The sequence below is a fragment of the Drosophila busckii genome, chromosome X (genome assembly GCF_011750605.1).
Source record: "Drosophila busckii strain San Diego stock center, stock number 13000-0081.31 chromosome X, ASM1175060v1, whole genome shotgun sequence".
In the NCBI taxonomy this organism is placed as follows: domain Eukaryota; kingdom Metazoa; phylum Arthropoda; class Insecta; order Diptera; family Drosophilidae; genus Drosophila; species Drosophila busckii.
The window spans coordinates 15,488,842-15,502,265 of record NC_046608.1 but is presented as its reverse complement, the minus strand read 5'-3'; the positions used below and the strand labels follow the sequence as shown (position 1 = coordinate 15,502,265).

At 43.0% G+C, this 13,424-nt stretch overlaps 2 protein-coding genes across 8 annotated transcripts; both read right to left on the bottom strand.

Annotated features, from left to right (window-relative positions):
* Window positions 1–49: 49 nt before the first annotated feature.
* Window positions 50–4,729, bottom strand: LOC108606235 (endoplasmic reticulum chaperone BiP). Of its 3 annotated transcripts, none has more exons than XM_017996168.1 (3): window positions 4,632–4,729; window positions 2,096–2,285; window positions 50–2,008 (listed from the first exon to the last, which is right to left on the bottom strand). In XM_017996168.1, exons 2-3 carry the CDS (start codon window positions 2,218–2,220, stop codon window positions 160–162), a joined length of 1,974 nt encoding a protein of 657 aa, XP_017851657.1. In that variant the 5' UTR covers window positions 2,221–2,285; window positions 4,632–4,729; the 3' UTR covers window positions 50–159. The 3 variants fall into 3 exon arrangements, with proteins under 3 accessions (XP_017851657.1, XP_017851658.1, XP_017851659.1); XM_017996169.1 differs by lacking the exon at window positions 4,632–4,729 and adding an exon at window positions 4,121–4,201; XM_017996170.1 differs by lacking the exon at window positions 4,632–4,729 and adding an exon at window positions 2,642–2,693.
* Window positions 4,730–6,830: 2,101 nt separating this feature from the next.
* On the bottom strand, window positions 6,831–13,409 carry LOC108606942. 5 transcript variants are annotated; one of them, XM_017997495.1, is made up of 10 exons: window positions 13,352–13,409; window positions 12,180–12,674; window positions 11,565–12,122; window positions 10,457–11,506; window positions 10,092–10,389; window positions 9,177–9,316; window positions 9,022–9,027; window positions 8,041–8,925; window positions 7,509–7,649; window positions 6,831–7,454 (listed from the first exon to the last, which is right to left on the bottom strand). In XM_017997495.1, exons 2-10 carry the CDS (start codon window positions 12,555–12,557, stop codon window positions 7,383–7,385), a joined length of 3,528 nt encoding a protein of 1,175 aa, XP_017852984.1. In that variant the 5' UTR covers window positions 12,558–12,674; window positions 13,352–13,409; the 3' UTR covers window positions 6,831–7,382. The 5 variants fall into 5 exon arrangements, with proteins under 5 accessions (XP_017852984.1, XP_017852983.1, XP_017852986.1 ...); XM_017997494.2 differs by lacking the exon at window positions 13,352–13,409 and having other exon boundaries at window positions 12,180–13,332; XM_017997497.2 differs by lacking the exon at window positions 13,352–13,409 and having other exon boundaries at window positions 12,189–13,332.
* Between the last annotated feature and the right edge of the window lie 15 nt (window positions 13,410–13,424).

The window sequence follows — 13,424 nt, the reverse complement described above, 5'->3', positions numbered from 1 at the left end:
CTGCCTGTCGAGGTTACGATCTTTTTATATAAGTGGGGAGGATGCTTTGTTGCTCTTGCTGTTTGTTTAATAATTGTTTAATCAGTCTGATTTAATGCTACTGCCAAAACTATATAATCAATCGTACGCTCCGCTCCGTCCTGATCACAAACGACCGCTTTACAGCTCGTCCTTGAGATCATCGCCGGCATCAGCGCCCTCTGTGGGTGGAACACCTCCGGTGCCCTGGTACAGCTTAGCAATCACTGGCTGAACGATGGCCTCGAGGTCCTTCTTCTGCTTCTTGTATTCCTCGGGATCGGCATCCTGGTTCGATTCCAGCCACTTGATCGACTCATCGATGGCCGACTCCAGCTTGGTCTTCTCATCGTCGCTCAGCTTGGCGCCCAGCTTCTCCTTGTCGCCGATCTGGTTCTTCAGACTGTAAGCGTACGATTCCAGCTCGTTGCGCGACTCGACGCGCTCCTTCAGCTTCTTGTCCTCATCGGCGAACTTCTCAGCATCGTGGATCATGCGATCGATATCCTCGGGTGTCAGGCGGTTCTGGTCGTTGGTGATCACAATCTTTTCCTTGTTGCCGGTGCCCTTATCCTCGGCGCTGACCTGCAGAATGCCGTTGGCATCGATCTCGAATGAAACCTCAATCTGGGGAATGCCACGTGGTGCTGGTGGAATGCCCGTCAGATCGAATTTGCCCAACAAGTGATTGTCCTTGGTCATGGGACGCTCGCCCTCGTACACCTGAATGGTGACAGTGTGCTGATTGTCGGAGGCAGTGGAAAACACCTGCGACTTCTTTGTGGGAATGACAGTGTTGCGTGGAATCAGTTTGGTCATCACACCGCCGACGGTCTCAATGCCCATGGTCAGTGGGTTGACATCGAGCAGAACGATGGCATCGGTATCTTGTTCGCCGGAGAGCACACCAGCTTGGACGGCAGCACCGTAGGCAACAGCTTCATCAGGGTTAATGCCGCGAGATGGTTCCTTGCCACCGAAGAAGTCCTTGACCAGCTGCTGCACCTTGGGGATACGAGTAGAGCCACCGACGAGCACAATCTCATGCACATCCTTCTTGTTCATGTCAGCATCCTCCAAGACCTTCTGCACAGGCTTCAGAGTCGAGCGGAAGAGATCCAAGTTAAGCTCCTCGAACTTGGCACGGGTCAGAGTCTCAGAGAAGTCATCACCCTCGAAGAACGATTCGATTTCAATGCGCACTTGATGGGAACCAGACAGAGCACGCTTTGCCTTCTCGACCTCACGACGCAGCTTCTGCACAGCACGGTTGTCCTTGCGAATATCCTTGCCCTTCTTCTTCTTGTACAGCTTGATGAAGTGATCCATGACGCGCTGATCGAAATCTTCACCGCCCAAGTGAGTGTCACCGTTGGTGGCCACGACCTCGAAGACGCCGTTATCAATGGTCAGCAGGGAGACATCGAAGGTGCCGCCGCCCAAATCGAACACAAGCACATTCTTCTCGCCCTCCTTCTTGTCCAGACCGTAAGCAATGGCAGCGGCAGTGGGTTCGTTGATGATGCGCATCACCTGCAGACCAGCAATGACACCGGCATCCTTGGTTGCCTGACGCTGGGCATCGTTAAAGTAGGCGGGCACAGTAACAACAGCGTGGGTGACTTTCTTGCCCAGATAGGCTTCGGCGGTTTCCTTCATCTTGCCCAAGACCATGGCGGAGATCTCCTCAGGTGCGAAGACCTTGGCGCCCTGCGATGTATCGACGCTAATGTGTGGCTTGGAATTCTTCTCGACCACCTTGAAGGGGAAGAACTTGATATCGTGCTGGACATTTGTGTCAGACCATTCGCGACCAATCAGACGCTTGGCATCGAAGACTGTGTTCTCTGGATTTGTGGTCAACTGATTCTTAGCGGCATCACCAATCAGACGCTCGCCATCAGCTGTGAAGGCCACGTACGAGGGCGTAATACGATTACCCTGATCGTTGGCAATGATCTCAACACGTCCGTTCTTGTAAACGCCAACGCTGCAAAATGCATGTAAATAAATATAAATTGTTAATAAATATATAAATACGAATGAGAGCAGCAACAACAAGCGAGTTTTTACTTACCATGAGTATGTGGTGCCCAGATCGATGCCAATAACGGTGCCCAGCTCCTTATCCTTTTCCTTCTTTTCCTCACCAAGTGAGAGGCCAACAAAGGCCACAACAGCCAGTAAAACGAATAACTTCATGTTGAAGCTTCTATAAATTTACTTTTTGGTTAAATGCTCTTCCTTATCGCACCAAACAAAAAATACTGCAATGAAACAAGAAAAGAAAAAAAACAAAATTAGAAACACGTTCAAGGTTTGTAGTAAAACATAAGCTAAGCTTAGAATTTGTACACGTCAACACCAACACGCACACACACTGAGAGGCAGTCAGAAAGAGAGTGAGAACAGCCGAAAAAAAAACCGCTGACGTTGCCACCGTCAACAGGTAATACCGTTATTATGGTGTGCTACTTTCGCATTGAAGATCTAGTCAGCATAATTAAATAATTTATAGCTCACGTTCATTTAAGACATTGTAAATATGTCAACTGTGTTAGTACCCAAGGCAAAATAACAAAAGATTAACTATATATTACTACACGCACACACACACACACACCTGTGTTAATACACAGAGGAAAGAGAGCGGCAAGGCAACACGTCTGGTTCGTTGGCTAGCCGTTTAAAAACTGTTCAATCTGCCCGCACTTCTAAGCTCACAGCTTAACTTTTGATTCCAGTCTCTTTGCTGCTTTCTCTCACTTGCGCGGTCTCTCTCACTCTCTCACTGACATTGACCGACGTTGCTGCTACGCCAGCATTGGCCGCAGCCCCATTGAAATGCTTTGTATACGTGGTAACAATTTTCTGGTTCTTTCTGTCACTCTCTTACTCTCATCTCACACGCACACTTAGAAAATTGTTGCCGGGCTATCTCTCGCACTCTCTTTCTTTGATTGTTCATGACCGTGTAAGAAAAACAGGTTTTCCCTCTACAATTATACTATAAGTCGAAATTTCTATCTTTGTCATCAGAACGCGTTTTGCATACTCAATGAATGTGTAATAAATACACAGTTATCACACATGCATACGTTTGTATGTGTGTGTGGTGAAAGTTGAGGCGTGGGCGTAGTAGTAGCTGCAACTCTGCCGGCACTTAAAAGTAATTTGCACAGATGTGTTTTAGTTTTTCGTTTACTTTTCTGTTAACCCAAAGAGAAAACAATAGCAAACACCATGTAGGTGTCTGAATACTCTACTGACGTGTACTTTAACGCCAACTGTGTCTGTGTGTTTGTGCCCAAGGGGTATATCCGTTTTAAATGACGTGTACAAAACTGATTGCCAGAGACTCGCGCTAATACAAACAAAAGCAGCACAGACACCGATAAAGCCAGCGCAGGCGCGTTATTGTAACTGTATATGTATGAGAGTGTGTCTGCTTGATCTCGCGTATGTATGTATGTGTGGGTGTGCGTCTTGCATTGACTTTTGCAATTGTTTAAATAAAATATTTAATTGAAAATTATTACAAGTTAAATGCTGGCAAAAATAATTCCAACAGCTGTAAAGAGAGCTCACAGTGTTCTCTTGGGACTGAGAGAGAAAGAGAGGAATATGCAAATGACGCGCTATAGCAGCCGGCTGGCTGCAAGTGAATGAACTTTGTTGCTAATAGCTAATAAAATATGTTATGCTAATAAGCATAAAATATGTTCAAGCATATAAACACATGCCGTTAATAATTGCAACGTCACATCTATATGTGTGTGTGTGTGTGTATATTAAGGTCAACGCAACTGTGACGTATTTTTGAGCATTGCAAATTGCATATTAATCATTTAGATATACATATCGCAGGCCGGCAGATGTATTTACGTGTAGTATATATCTGCAGAACTAACAAATGCTTAAATGACACGTGCTTTAGGCTACTTTACACACAATTTTAACAACTGAATATTTGTACAAAGAATTGCCAACATGGCGACACCGCGTGCATTGTGCTTATCATTGAATATTTTTACTTAATCTCCATTGCACTCTTATTATTTATGCTCTTTGAACTGACTTGCACTTAGTTAAACGAACTTACAATTTGGAGTTTTATTATTTCCACACGAGTTACTTTTTTAGTGACTACTCTATTGACGTTTGGAAAAGTAAATGAGAAAAACGTAGACTATTTTGCTTGTTCTGTGCCGGCGCTTTCTACACACACACACACACACACACGCATCAGTGCTGCCAACTTTGATGAAGCAAAAAAGGCTACTTTTGGTGGGTAAAAGGCCAAAAACAAAATTAAATATTTTAGTTTAATTCAACTCCAAGGCCCAACGTATAATTTTTGGATCAACTAATGTATATATTTTCTTAAGTGCTCTTTTGTTTTACTAGCCTTGGCGAACAGATTGCTAAATTTGCATGATAAACCTGAATATATAAACATATTTTGTTTGTCGGGAAAAAGCTGTCTTGACAACACTGACACACACACACATATGCAACACTGTCAAGAGTACACGTCAGTGCTAACTTTTCAATAGTGTTGCGAGATTCGAGAATATATCGATTGTTCTAGCAACTGTTTTTTGAATACTTACTTTTGGTAACTTAAACTCTATTTTGTACAAAACACAAACAACTATTTATCACTTTTGTTGTGTTGCTTGTCTTTTTGGCTTTGATCAATTATACTAAATTGATTTGATAAATAAATACTATAGTTATACAGTTTTCACAGTCACAGTTTGTTTATAAAAAAAAATATTTGTATTTGATCACGTTTGTTGATTGATATTAATTTAGATTTCGCGTAATTTGCTTAATTTAACTATAAGCAGTTTTCTTTGTGCACTATACGTTCTTTTGCTTTGCTGTCTGTATTGAAACTGTTGAGGCTCTCTGCAACGCCCGGCTATTTATTCGAACGCGTTGTTTATGCTCTGACGTGTCGACCACGTCAGTGTCTGCTGCAGCGCTGATTGGCGCGCCGTGGCCCGTGAGAAAGCATATTCTGATTGGCTCGCACTGGAAACTTCCCGTATGTGTGCACTAAGAGAGCGAAAGAGAGCGCAGGTGAGAGTAAGCAGCGTAAACATGCTTCCAACGCTTTTCGTCACTGATTTTGCTGCTGTTTGTTATTGTTGTAGTGCAAGCGGAGAAATTTCGATCTCACGCATATGTTTGTACATAGCTTTTAATGATGAAACATAATAAATGAATTGCGTGCATTTTGCCAAATAACTGACGTGGATTTAAGATTTACTTAAATGTTCGAACTATTTGTAGCAGATTCCAATATATTGCATATCCAATACACAATTTGAAAAATATGCAGAACCAAAAGTTTTACGTGATTCCTACTAAAAGCGAACTGTTAATTATTTTGAAACTCGTAATAATTGTTATAGCAACTTCGTTTCCAACTGTTTAATTCCTTCAATGTTTTTGTATAGCTCTAGAAATTTTTAGAATATTGTATACTCAATATCTTAAAAATCGAATTAAAAACTCTAAAATGAAATACTTTTCCAGAAGTTTGTTTCATAAACAAATTTCATCATCGTTGGCGTTATCTTTAAACGATGAAGATAATAAGCCCAAGAATATTTATAATAAGTTTCCGCCCAATAAAAAAAAGACACACAAACTTCGAATTAGTTAATAATTTTAATGTATTTTGTATGCATGTATTTAAATGTTACTAGCCGAGTTACAGAATGAACGTTTGCATTTTTTTTTTTTGTAGATTTAAGATGAATATAATTTGTAAATGGTATTGTATGTAATATGTATGTATATTAGCAAAAGTAAGCTGCGCTTCAGCTGAATGGCAATTTTGAAATGTTTTCGAATTAGAAATATATTTTCATAGTATGTGTACTCACTCGAAACTGTTGTGTATGTGTGAGTGTCTGTGTGTGGTATTAAATAAATTATTATTAGTATACAATTAGTATTTGTAGTTAATAATTATCTTAGTCGCATAGCAATGCGCTTGTAATACAATTAAAATTATATTTATGTATTTTATTTTAAGTATTACATACAATACAATATGTATTTGAAATTAAGCTTGCTCGGCGTTGGCTTTGTGTGTGTGTGTGTGTTTAATGCTAGCAAAAATAATGCCATTCCCGTTAGATGTTTATTTGATATGCATATATATATATTATATACATATATGCATTTTTTTCTTTGTGTGTGTATAAATATGAACTTGCGCATACTTAAATTAATCAACATGCTGCCTGGCGGTGTCTTTAAGATTTGTTTATGTTCATTACATCCAATTAATTAATTACATACATACATATGTACATGCTGCATTTGTTCATACTTAGCAAAAATAAGCTCTCTTTATATTTTGTTAATACACCATATGTTTAATTTATTGCATCATTGCCTAATTAATGACTGAAAGCACAATTTATTGTTCTTTATATTACTGTTGTTGTTGCTGCTAATTTGTTGCAATTGCTTATTGTTTGTTCCATAATTAATAATATTTCACGATCGTATGCTACTCGGACAAATTTAATTAAATGCATTTTTTAAAAATTTATTTACGTTTTGCTCTATGCGCTATGTTAACAATACAAATTAATAATAATACAAAGTACAAAAGAAAATTCAACGTAAGCTTAAGGAATTTGTTGCTTTTTTTTTGTTTTTGGTTTTGGCATGTTAAAAATTATAAATGTAGTTAATGAAATTAATAAGTAAATAAGTATTATTAGCACATTATTAGAAATATAAAATCCTAAGCTGTTTAACGAATTCAAATTTTAATTTAAATTTATCTTATAAAGTATACAACGCGCTCTTTCTCTCACACAGAGATACAAAGTATCTCTCTTTCTCTGTCTTTCTGTTTAGCTGTTACGCTCTGGCCAATACACAAAACATAAAATTCAGTCTTATTCATGTATATAGAGCAGCAAGAAAAGCAAGTAGCTATATAAGGAAATCATTATATAGTTACTGACTCTTTTCGCAGCAGCAGGGAATAAGCAAACAGAAGCGTGAAGTGATTTAAGTAAATCAAGCAAAACTGCCTTGAGTGCTTAGCATTAGCTTAGGCTTAAGCTTAGCTTAGCTTAGGTTAGGTTAAGTTTGAGTATGGATAGTTTAATTTCAAAAAAGTTATTAAGTATTTGGTATTTGAGGTGCGCAACCATCCATCAACTGTCCGTACGGATGGACGGACGGACGGACGGACCTGCATGCATGAGGATCAGTAGTATTTAAGCCATAGACAGAACTTTAAGTGTGTGCCAAGTGGTAAAATGGTATTGGTGTTTGAATATTGCTGTGAGCATTTGTTGTATAAGACTAAAGTTAATATTTTGTTAGATATAAATTGGCGTCTCCTGGCCGGTGAGCAAACGAAACATAGATGTGGGCATGGTCTTCATTAAAATCTGCATAACAAATAAATTAGTACAAATTGTTTGGGCATAAATCGATTTACTCACTTCACCCACAGATGAGGACAATAGCTTGACAATCGTGTCATGTGGCACAGCCACAACGCTCTGATTATTAATCTCAATGATGCGATGGCCAACGCGCACTCCTCCACGCTCAGCAATGCCGCCACGCAGCAGACTACAGATCTGAAAGGATAAACAGACATAGATTTAATGTATAGCTAAAATTTAGCTAAACTATCGTATGTTGCATTCGAAGTCGAGTTAAATTAACATTTAAATTTTAGACATGATTTAGATGTCGAAAATTCGATACAAGTCCGACCACGAAACTAATTTAAATTTGGTATTTGTTATAAAAATTGTACTTTCCATGTCAATCACTCGTTTTCTAAGTGTTAAATAATTTTAATTTATACAATTACGACTTTCGATGCCGAAAATTTGATTTTTCGATACAACTCAGAATACGAAAACAATTTAAATTTGTTTTGTTTTGTATTAAAATCGAACTTTCGATGTCAATTATTCGATTTCGATATGTTAAATAAATTGAATATATTCCTATTTTGCTTACCACGCCATTTTGAACGCTGAATCCAAGCTGGAAGAGCGCCTTGGGTCGCAGTATTTTGACCTCAACCACAGGCGGACAGGGCACAACGGTGAACTTGACGGCAGTTTGATTTTTGGCATTGCGTATGTAGCTCTGGCAGGTGGACAGCGGCAAGCCGACCAGGCTCATGCCATTGATGGCAATGAGCTGGTCACCAATGTTAAGTTGGCCACAGCGCGCTGCTGCACCGCCGGACATGAGATTGGCAATGACCACAGTGGGCAGCATGGAGCCCCAGCCGCTCTCGACAATAACGACACCGAGTATTTCGCCCTTGGCCTTGGGCACCACAACCTCCTTTTGCAGCTCCTTCTTGGCAAAGATTTCGAGCTCATCGCCGAATATCTCCTGGCTGTTGAGCACCTCCTGGTAGTCCATTTCCTTGGCCAGATTCTCGTTCTCAATGCCATTCGCTTTGAGGAACTCCATGTAGGCCACCTGGAATGCCTGACCAATGGACTGCGCTATAAACTGCGCCTCATCGCTCTCAAACACATGGCAAATCATTTTGGGTGTGCGATTCAGTTTGTTGTTGGACGAGCCGCCGCCACTCTCCTTGTTATTGCCGCTACCGTTGTTCTCTTTTTCTTTCAGCGCCTCGCTCTCTATGCTGTCGCCGGCGGTGGCATTGCAGGAGAGCGTATCGACGACGACGCCCACGCTGTTGGGCACGAAGCGACGACGCGCCATGAGCACCACCAGATCCCCAATGTCGGCTATGTAGGAAATGGTGCGCAGCGCATGATCCATCATAATCTCTTTGAGATCCGTATTGAGCACCATTATCTTCTCGGTGGATATGAACAGATCCACCTCCGTGCTGGGCTGACTCTCGCCCTCCGGCGCCTGTGGGCAAGCATAAATAAATAAATTAAAATAGTTGCTCATGGCATTTACTATAATTATACGTTTAAACAACAAAAGTCTATGTAGGTTGCTTACCAAAGCCTAAAGGAGTCGCAGCATGGGTATTATGTTTGAATTAAAGGTTAAGAGAAATGGAAAAAGCGATAGACGCAATTGTTAGAACAAGCTGCTCAGCTGGGTATCTCTAGCTGCATCCAAGCCTAGCCTGGCTAGCTAACACTTAAACATACCTTAATGCGTGAGACCGCCTCCTCGGCCTGCATCATGCGCGTCGATTTCGTGGGCTGACCCTCGCAGACGAGCTGCGTCGAGCCCAAGTAGCGAGCTCGGAAGAGCACACCCTCTATCAGCACTTTGGGTTCCAAGAGACCTGAGTAGTGTCGAAAGGTATTTAAAAATGTATTCGAAAATTGTAATTGGATTGAAAAATTAAATAGTGCGTATCTACGTTTAATAATAGTTTAAACAGAGTTACAATTAGTTCAACCAATGTTTATACAGTTTACAGAGCTGTGAGTGAATGAATGATTTGTGAATCAATTTCGCATTTTAAATAAAGTTTCTTATTCTTTGCTATAATGTTTAATTAATTGATAGACAGCAAATTTGTGTAATTTAAAAAATTATGTTTAAATCAATTTAAATCATTTATGAATCACAACTGCATAACAAATAGCTTCGAATCATTTATTTATTATTTATGTTGAGTTTATTCATTAATTTATTGAGCTAAATAATTCGATTAATGTATTATTGTTAATATGAATTTCAATTTAATTAAGTTAAGTTGATTCATTCACAGCTCCGTTAGAGAGACTACAAGTTTGTGGGTGGGGTGGGGGGCTAGGAAGGTGTGGGATTATAGAGATAGTGACAGTGAGGCACATTCACTTACATGGCAGGCATGATAAACCATCAAACACATATATATGTAAATGAAAATTTCAATACGCAGCGTACACGACAAAGAAACAAAATATCAGAGATACAGTTTGAGTTTGAGAGTAGAGTTAAAAACACACACACACAGATCAGAGCACAATAAAATTGGGGGGCGGTTATAGATAAACAAAGACACACACACACATACACACACGCATAAGTATATAGTACAACCATTGATATCATAAACATGAAGAGCTTACCTTCTTTATTGCGTGTTTTGGCTTTCTTATCGCTGTTGGTGGCATCCTTGAGGGACTTAATTGAGCCCGTGGGACTCTTGGTGTACTGCAGCTTGTCGGGCGAGCTGATCGAGACATCGGCATTGCCCACAATTTGACAAATGTCCGGCGAATTGGGCGTCAGTGAGGTGCCAATGCCCTGGCGTATGGTGGCCGTTGAGTAAGCCTGCGGCTTGGGATTGCTGTTATTGTCGCTGCCATTGAGATTGCTGGCCGTATCGTTGGTCAAGCCATTGGCATTGCTATCCGCAGCCGTAAGCTGAAATGAAGTGAAATGAAATGCGAGTTAGCTAAAGTCTTGGGCATTGGAATTTGTAGGCGCGCACCTGTTCGCCAAAGAAATCCTGCTGGCCCAGCAAGCGATCTGTTTCCAGATCAGTATCGGCTTCATCGTCTTCGGCGCGATGTGGCGTTGCCGTTGGCTTGCGCGGCACCCAAACAGGCGAGTCTGGATCTGCAGGCAACATGCCATCATCACTATATTTGAGCTTATCCGGTTGTGTCTTGGCGCGCTGCAGCGCTGTGCGTATCTCTTTCATTGCCTCCTGTATTTCAACTGGCGACGATGCGCCAATCGCCGATGACGTTGGCTTGCTGTTGAGCGTGGCCGTTGCCGCTGCCACCGCCGCCGCTGCCGCATAAACGGGACCGTAGTGGTCGCTATCAGTTAGCGCTGCTGCTGTTGCGTCAATGACAAGCTGTACTTGTGGCTGTGGCGAAGGCGATGCCGCCGCCGCCGCTGCTGCTTCTGCTGGCGTTGTGGCACGTGCCTGTGGCGGCATGGGTGAAGGTGTGCGGGAGGGCGAGGCACAGGTGGTAGCTGTAGCCAGACTGGCGCTGTTGTATTCATTCTCCAGCCGCTCGCCATCGCTATTGCCATTGTGTTCATGCTCCTCGATAAGCTGTGGCGACTGTTGTGGCTGCTGCTGCAGCTGCTTGTCGCATATGACAGACACATTGTTCTCCGTATCGGAGGCATGACCACTGCTGAGTCCATCCTCCAGCACGGGCATGCTTGTGTAGAGCTTGCCATAGTCCGTTGTCGCACAGTTGATGTCATTGGACAAGCTGTCCAAGTCGCCACAGTTCGAATCGTAATCGGTTGTCTCCGGCGATAAAGTAAAGTTGCGCGAATGACGTCGCAGATTCGCCTCCAGCTCGGTGTCGGCCAGCTCACCGCTGCTGCGACTATTCGAATCGATATATAGCTCAATGTCGTTGTGCTCGGCATACGGAATGCGCTCGCTGGACTGTTTGCGAGGCGATCGATGCACCATGTAGAGCTCATCTTTGGGTATTCTAGCCAGACGCTGGCCAATGTACGCCTGCTCGATATGTTTATCCACGTTGCAGACGCCAACGCGCGGCGGCAAGTCCTGAAAGCAGAATTAATAAGTTTAACAATTTTTAATCGTTTTGTCGTTGGCAACTTACAGCGCTTGCCACATCATCGCCGCTCTCTGTGGTATAGTCAGTAAAGTGTTTCTCATCATCGTCTGGGTTCGCTTTGAAGAACTCTTCGAGCACTTTGCGCGTCTCTGAGAATTCATACAGATAGTCGAACGTGGGCACTTTGGCTGCTGTTTTAGTGGGCGTGCCCTCATGATCAATTAGATCAATCAGATTGCCCATGGACGCTTTGCTGCCCAGCACATTGTTGTTCTCCAGACGCTGCGCTGTGCTTGGCGAGACGCGCTGCGGAAATCCCGGCGCACGCTTGGCGTTGTAGCTAGCGGGCTTGACTGGTCCAGCGCCGGCTGACTGATTGCCAAAACGACGCGGCGAGCCCTCGTACTCGGCTATGGGCAGCTGTCCAATCATTTTGGTTACTTTCAGCACATCCTCATTGCTTTGACGATCGAGCGCAGTTGTAGTCGCGGGTTTGTTCATCCAATTGGTGTCGATGTCATCAAAGACAACAATCTCGCCATCGCGCAGGCAATGCCCATCCGCTTTGCCCACATCCGTTGGTGAGCCGGGACTGGCTAGGCCCTGCAAACAAAGCATACACTAGTAACTAACCAAAAGGTCTGTCTCTTGTTGACGCACGTTACTCACCTCCGGCTCGAATTGGCTGCTGCCGGGACTGCGTCCCACGCGTATCTGATGCGGATGCGGTCGCTGATAGTAATAGTTCGGCGGCTGCTGTGTGCCCAGATAGCCGGGCAGCTGCTGCTCAAAAGGCTGATGCTGATGCATGGGCGCATACTGCAGCTCGGCATTCAGATCCGGTGAATTTAGCACTGTGCTGGCTGGCGTTACATTGGGACTACGCGTACGCATCTCCCACACATAGCGCTCCTGCGAAGCGGACACAGCAACGTTCTTGCCTGTGGCGCTGCCAGCAAAATTCATGTGTAGTTCCGTTGGATTGGCGTTCGGCTCCATGGCCATGGAGTCATTGCTGCTGTCACTGCACGAATTCATCGTTATGCTTGCTTCTTATGCAGCCTTAGCTACTGCACTACTCAACAGCCAGTGTTGTTGTTGTTGCTGCTGTTGTTGTTGTTAAGCTTGGCTAACATGCTATACACTTCAAAATGCCTGCGGTAAGATAAACAGATGGGGGGGTGGGCACACCTTGATGACCTAATAACTAATTAAATGTGATTGTGCCAATGAATCACTTGAAATGCAGCATGCAAACGATTTTGCTGTTGTTGTTGTTGTCGTCGCTGGTGTTGTTGTTGTTGCTGCTGCTGCTGCTACTGCTGAAGTTGTAGGCAAAAATCAATGCAATTAACCCGTACAATTTGACGCACGTAAACTTGGCCTTCAAATGGCGCACACTTAGCCACACTAGTCTGTGCGTGTATATATTTCACTGTTTTTCGCTTATAGCGTTTGTGCACTGTATCACAGCATAGCCGGTGGCTGTGCTTAGCTGTTTTCTATTTTCTCCGAATCCGAATTTGAATCAATTGCGTTATGCTTGCACACATATACGAGAAACACGCAGTTTGCAAAGATTCATCATTCACATGCGTGCGCTAGCTTAGGCGTGCGTCTGTATGCGGTATTGTTAAAAATCAATAGATTTCTGCTGGTTTTGGCTGAAGGACAGCCGCCACACACTGCCCTCGCCATTATCATTCCACCTGGCTGACAGTTAGAGCCACTGGAGCCTTAAGCACATAACAACAACCGCAGCCGCAACCACAACAGCAACAACAAACAATTGCTCGTCCTTTTTGGGTGGCGCTCGCACCCACAACACGCACTATACTTTGTTTTTAGAGCAGCCGGAGCCCTTAACCACAACAACAACAACAAAACAATGGCACACGACTAGTG

Excerpts from the sequence above, each read along its gene's own strand:
- LOC108606942 (XM_017997495.1), bottom strand. The coding sequence starts at position 12,557 with ATGAATTCGTGCAGTGACAGCAGCAATGACTCCATGGCCATGGAGCCG. Across the intron at positions 11,507-11,564 it reads GCGATGATGTGGCAAGCGCT|GACTTGCCGCCGCGCGTTGG; the intron begins GTAAGTTGCCAA and ends TTCTGCTTTCAG. Across the intron at positions 7,455-7,508 it reads TGTCCTCATCTGTGGGTGAA|ATTTTAATGAAGACCATGCC; the intron begins GTGAGTAAATCG and ends TTTGTTATGCAG.
- LOC108606235 (XM_017996168.1), bottom strand. The coding sequence starts at position 2,220 with ATGAAGTTATTCGTTTTACTGGCTGTTGTGGCCTTTGTTGGCCTCTCA. Across the intron at positions 2,009-2,095 it reads CTGGGCACCACATACTCATG|CGTTGGCGTTTACAAGAACG; the intron begins GTAAGTAAAAAC and ends TGCATTTTGCAG.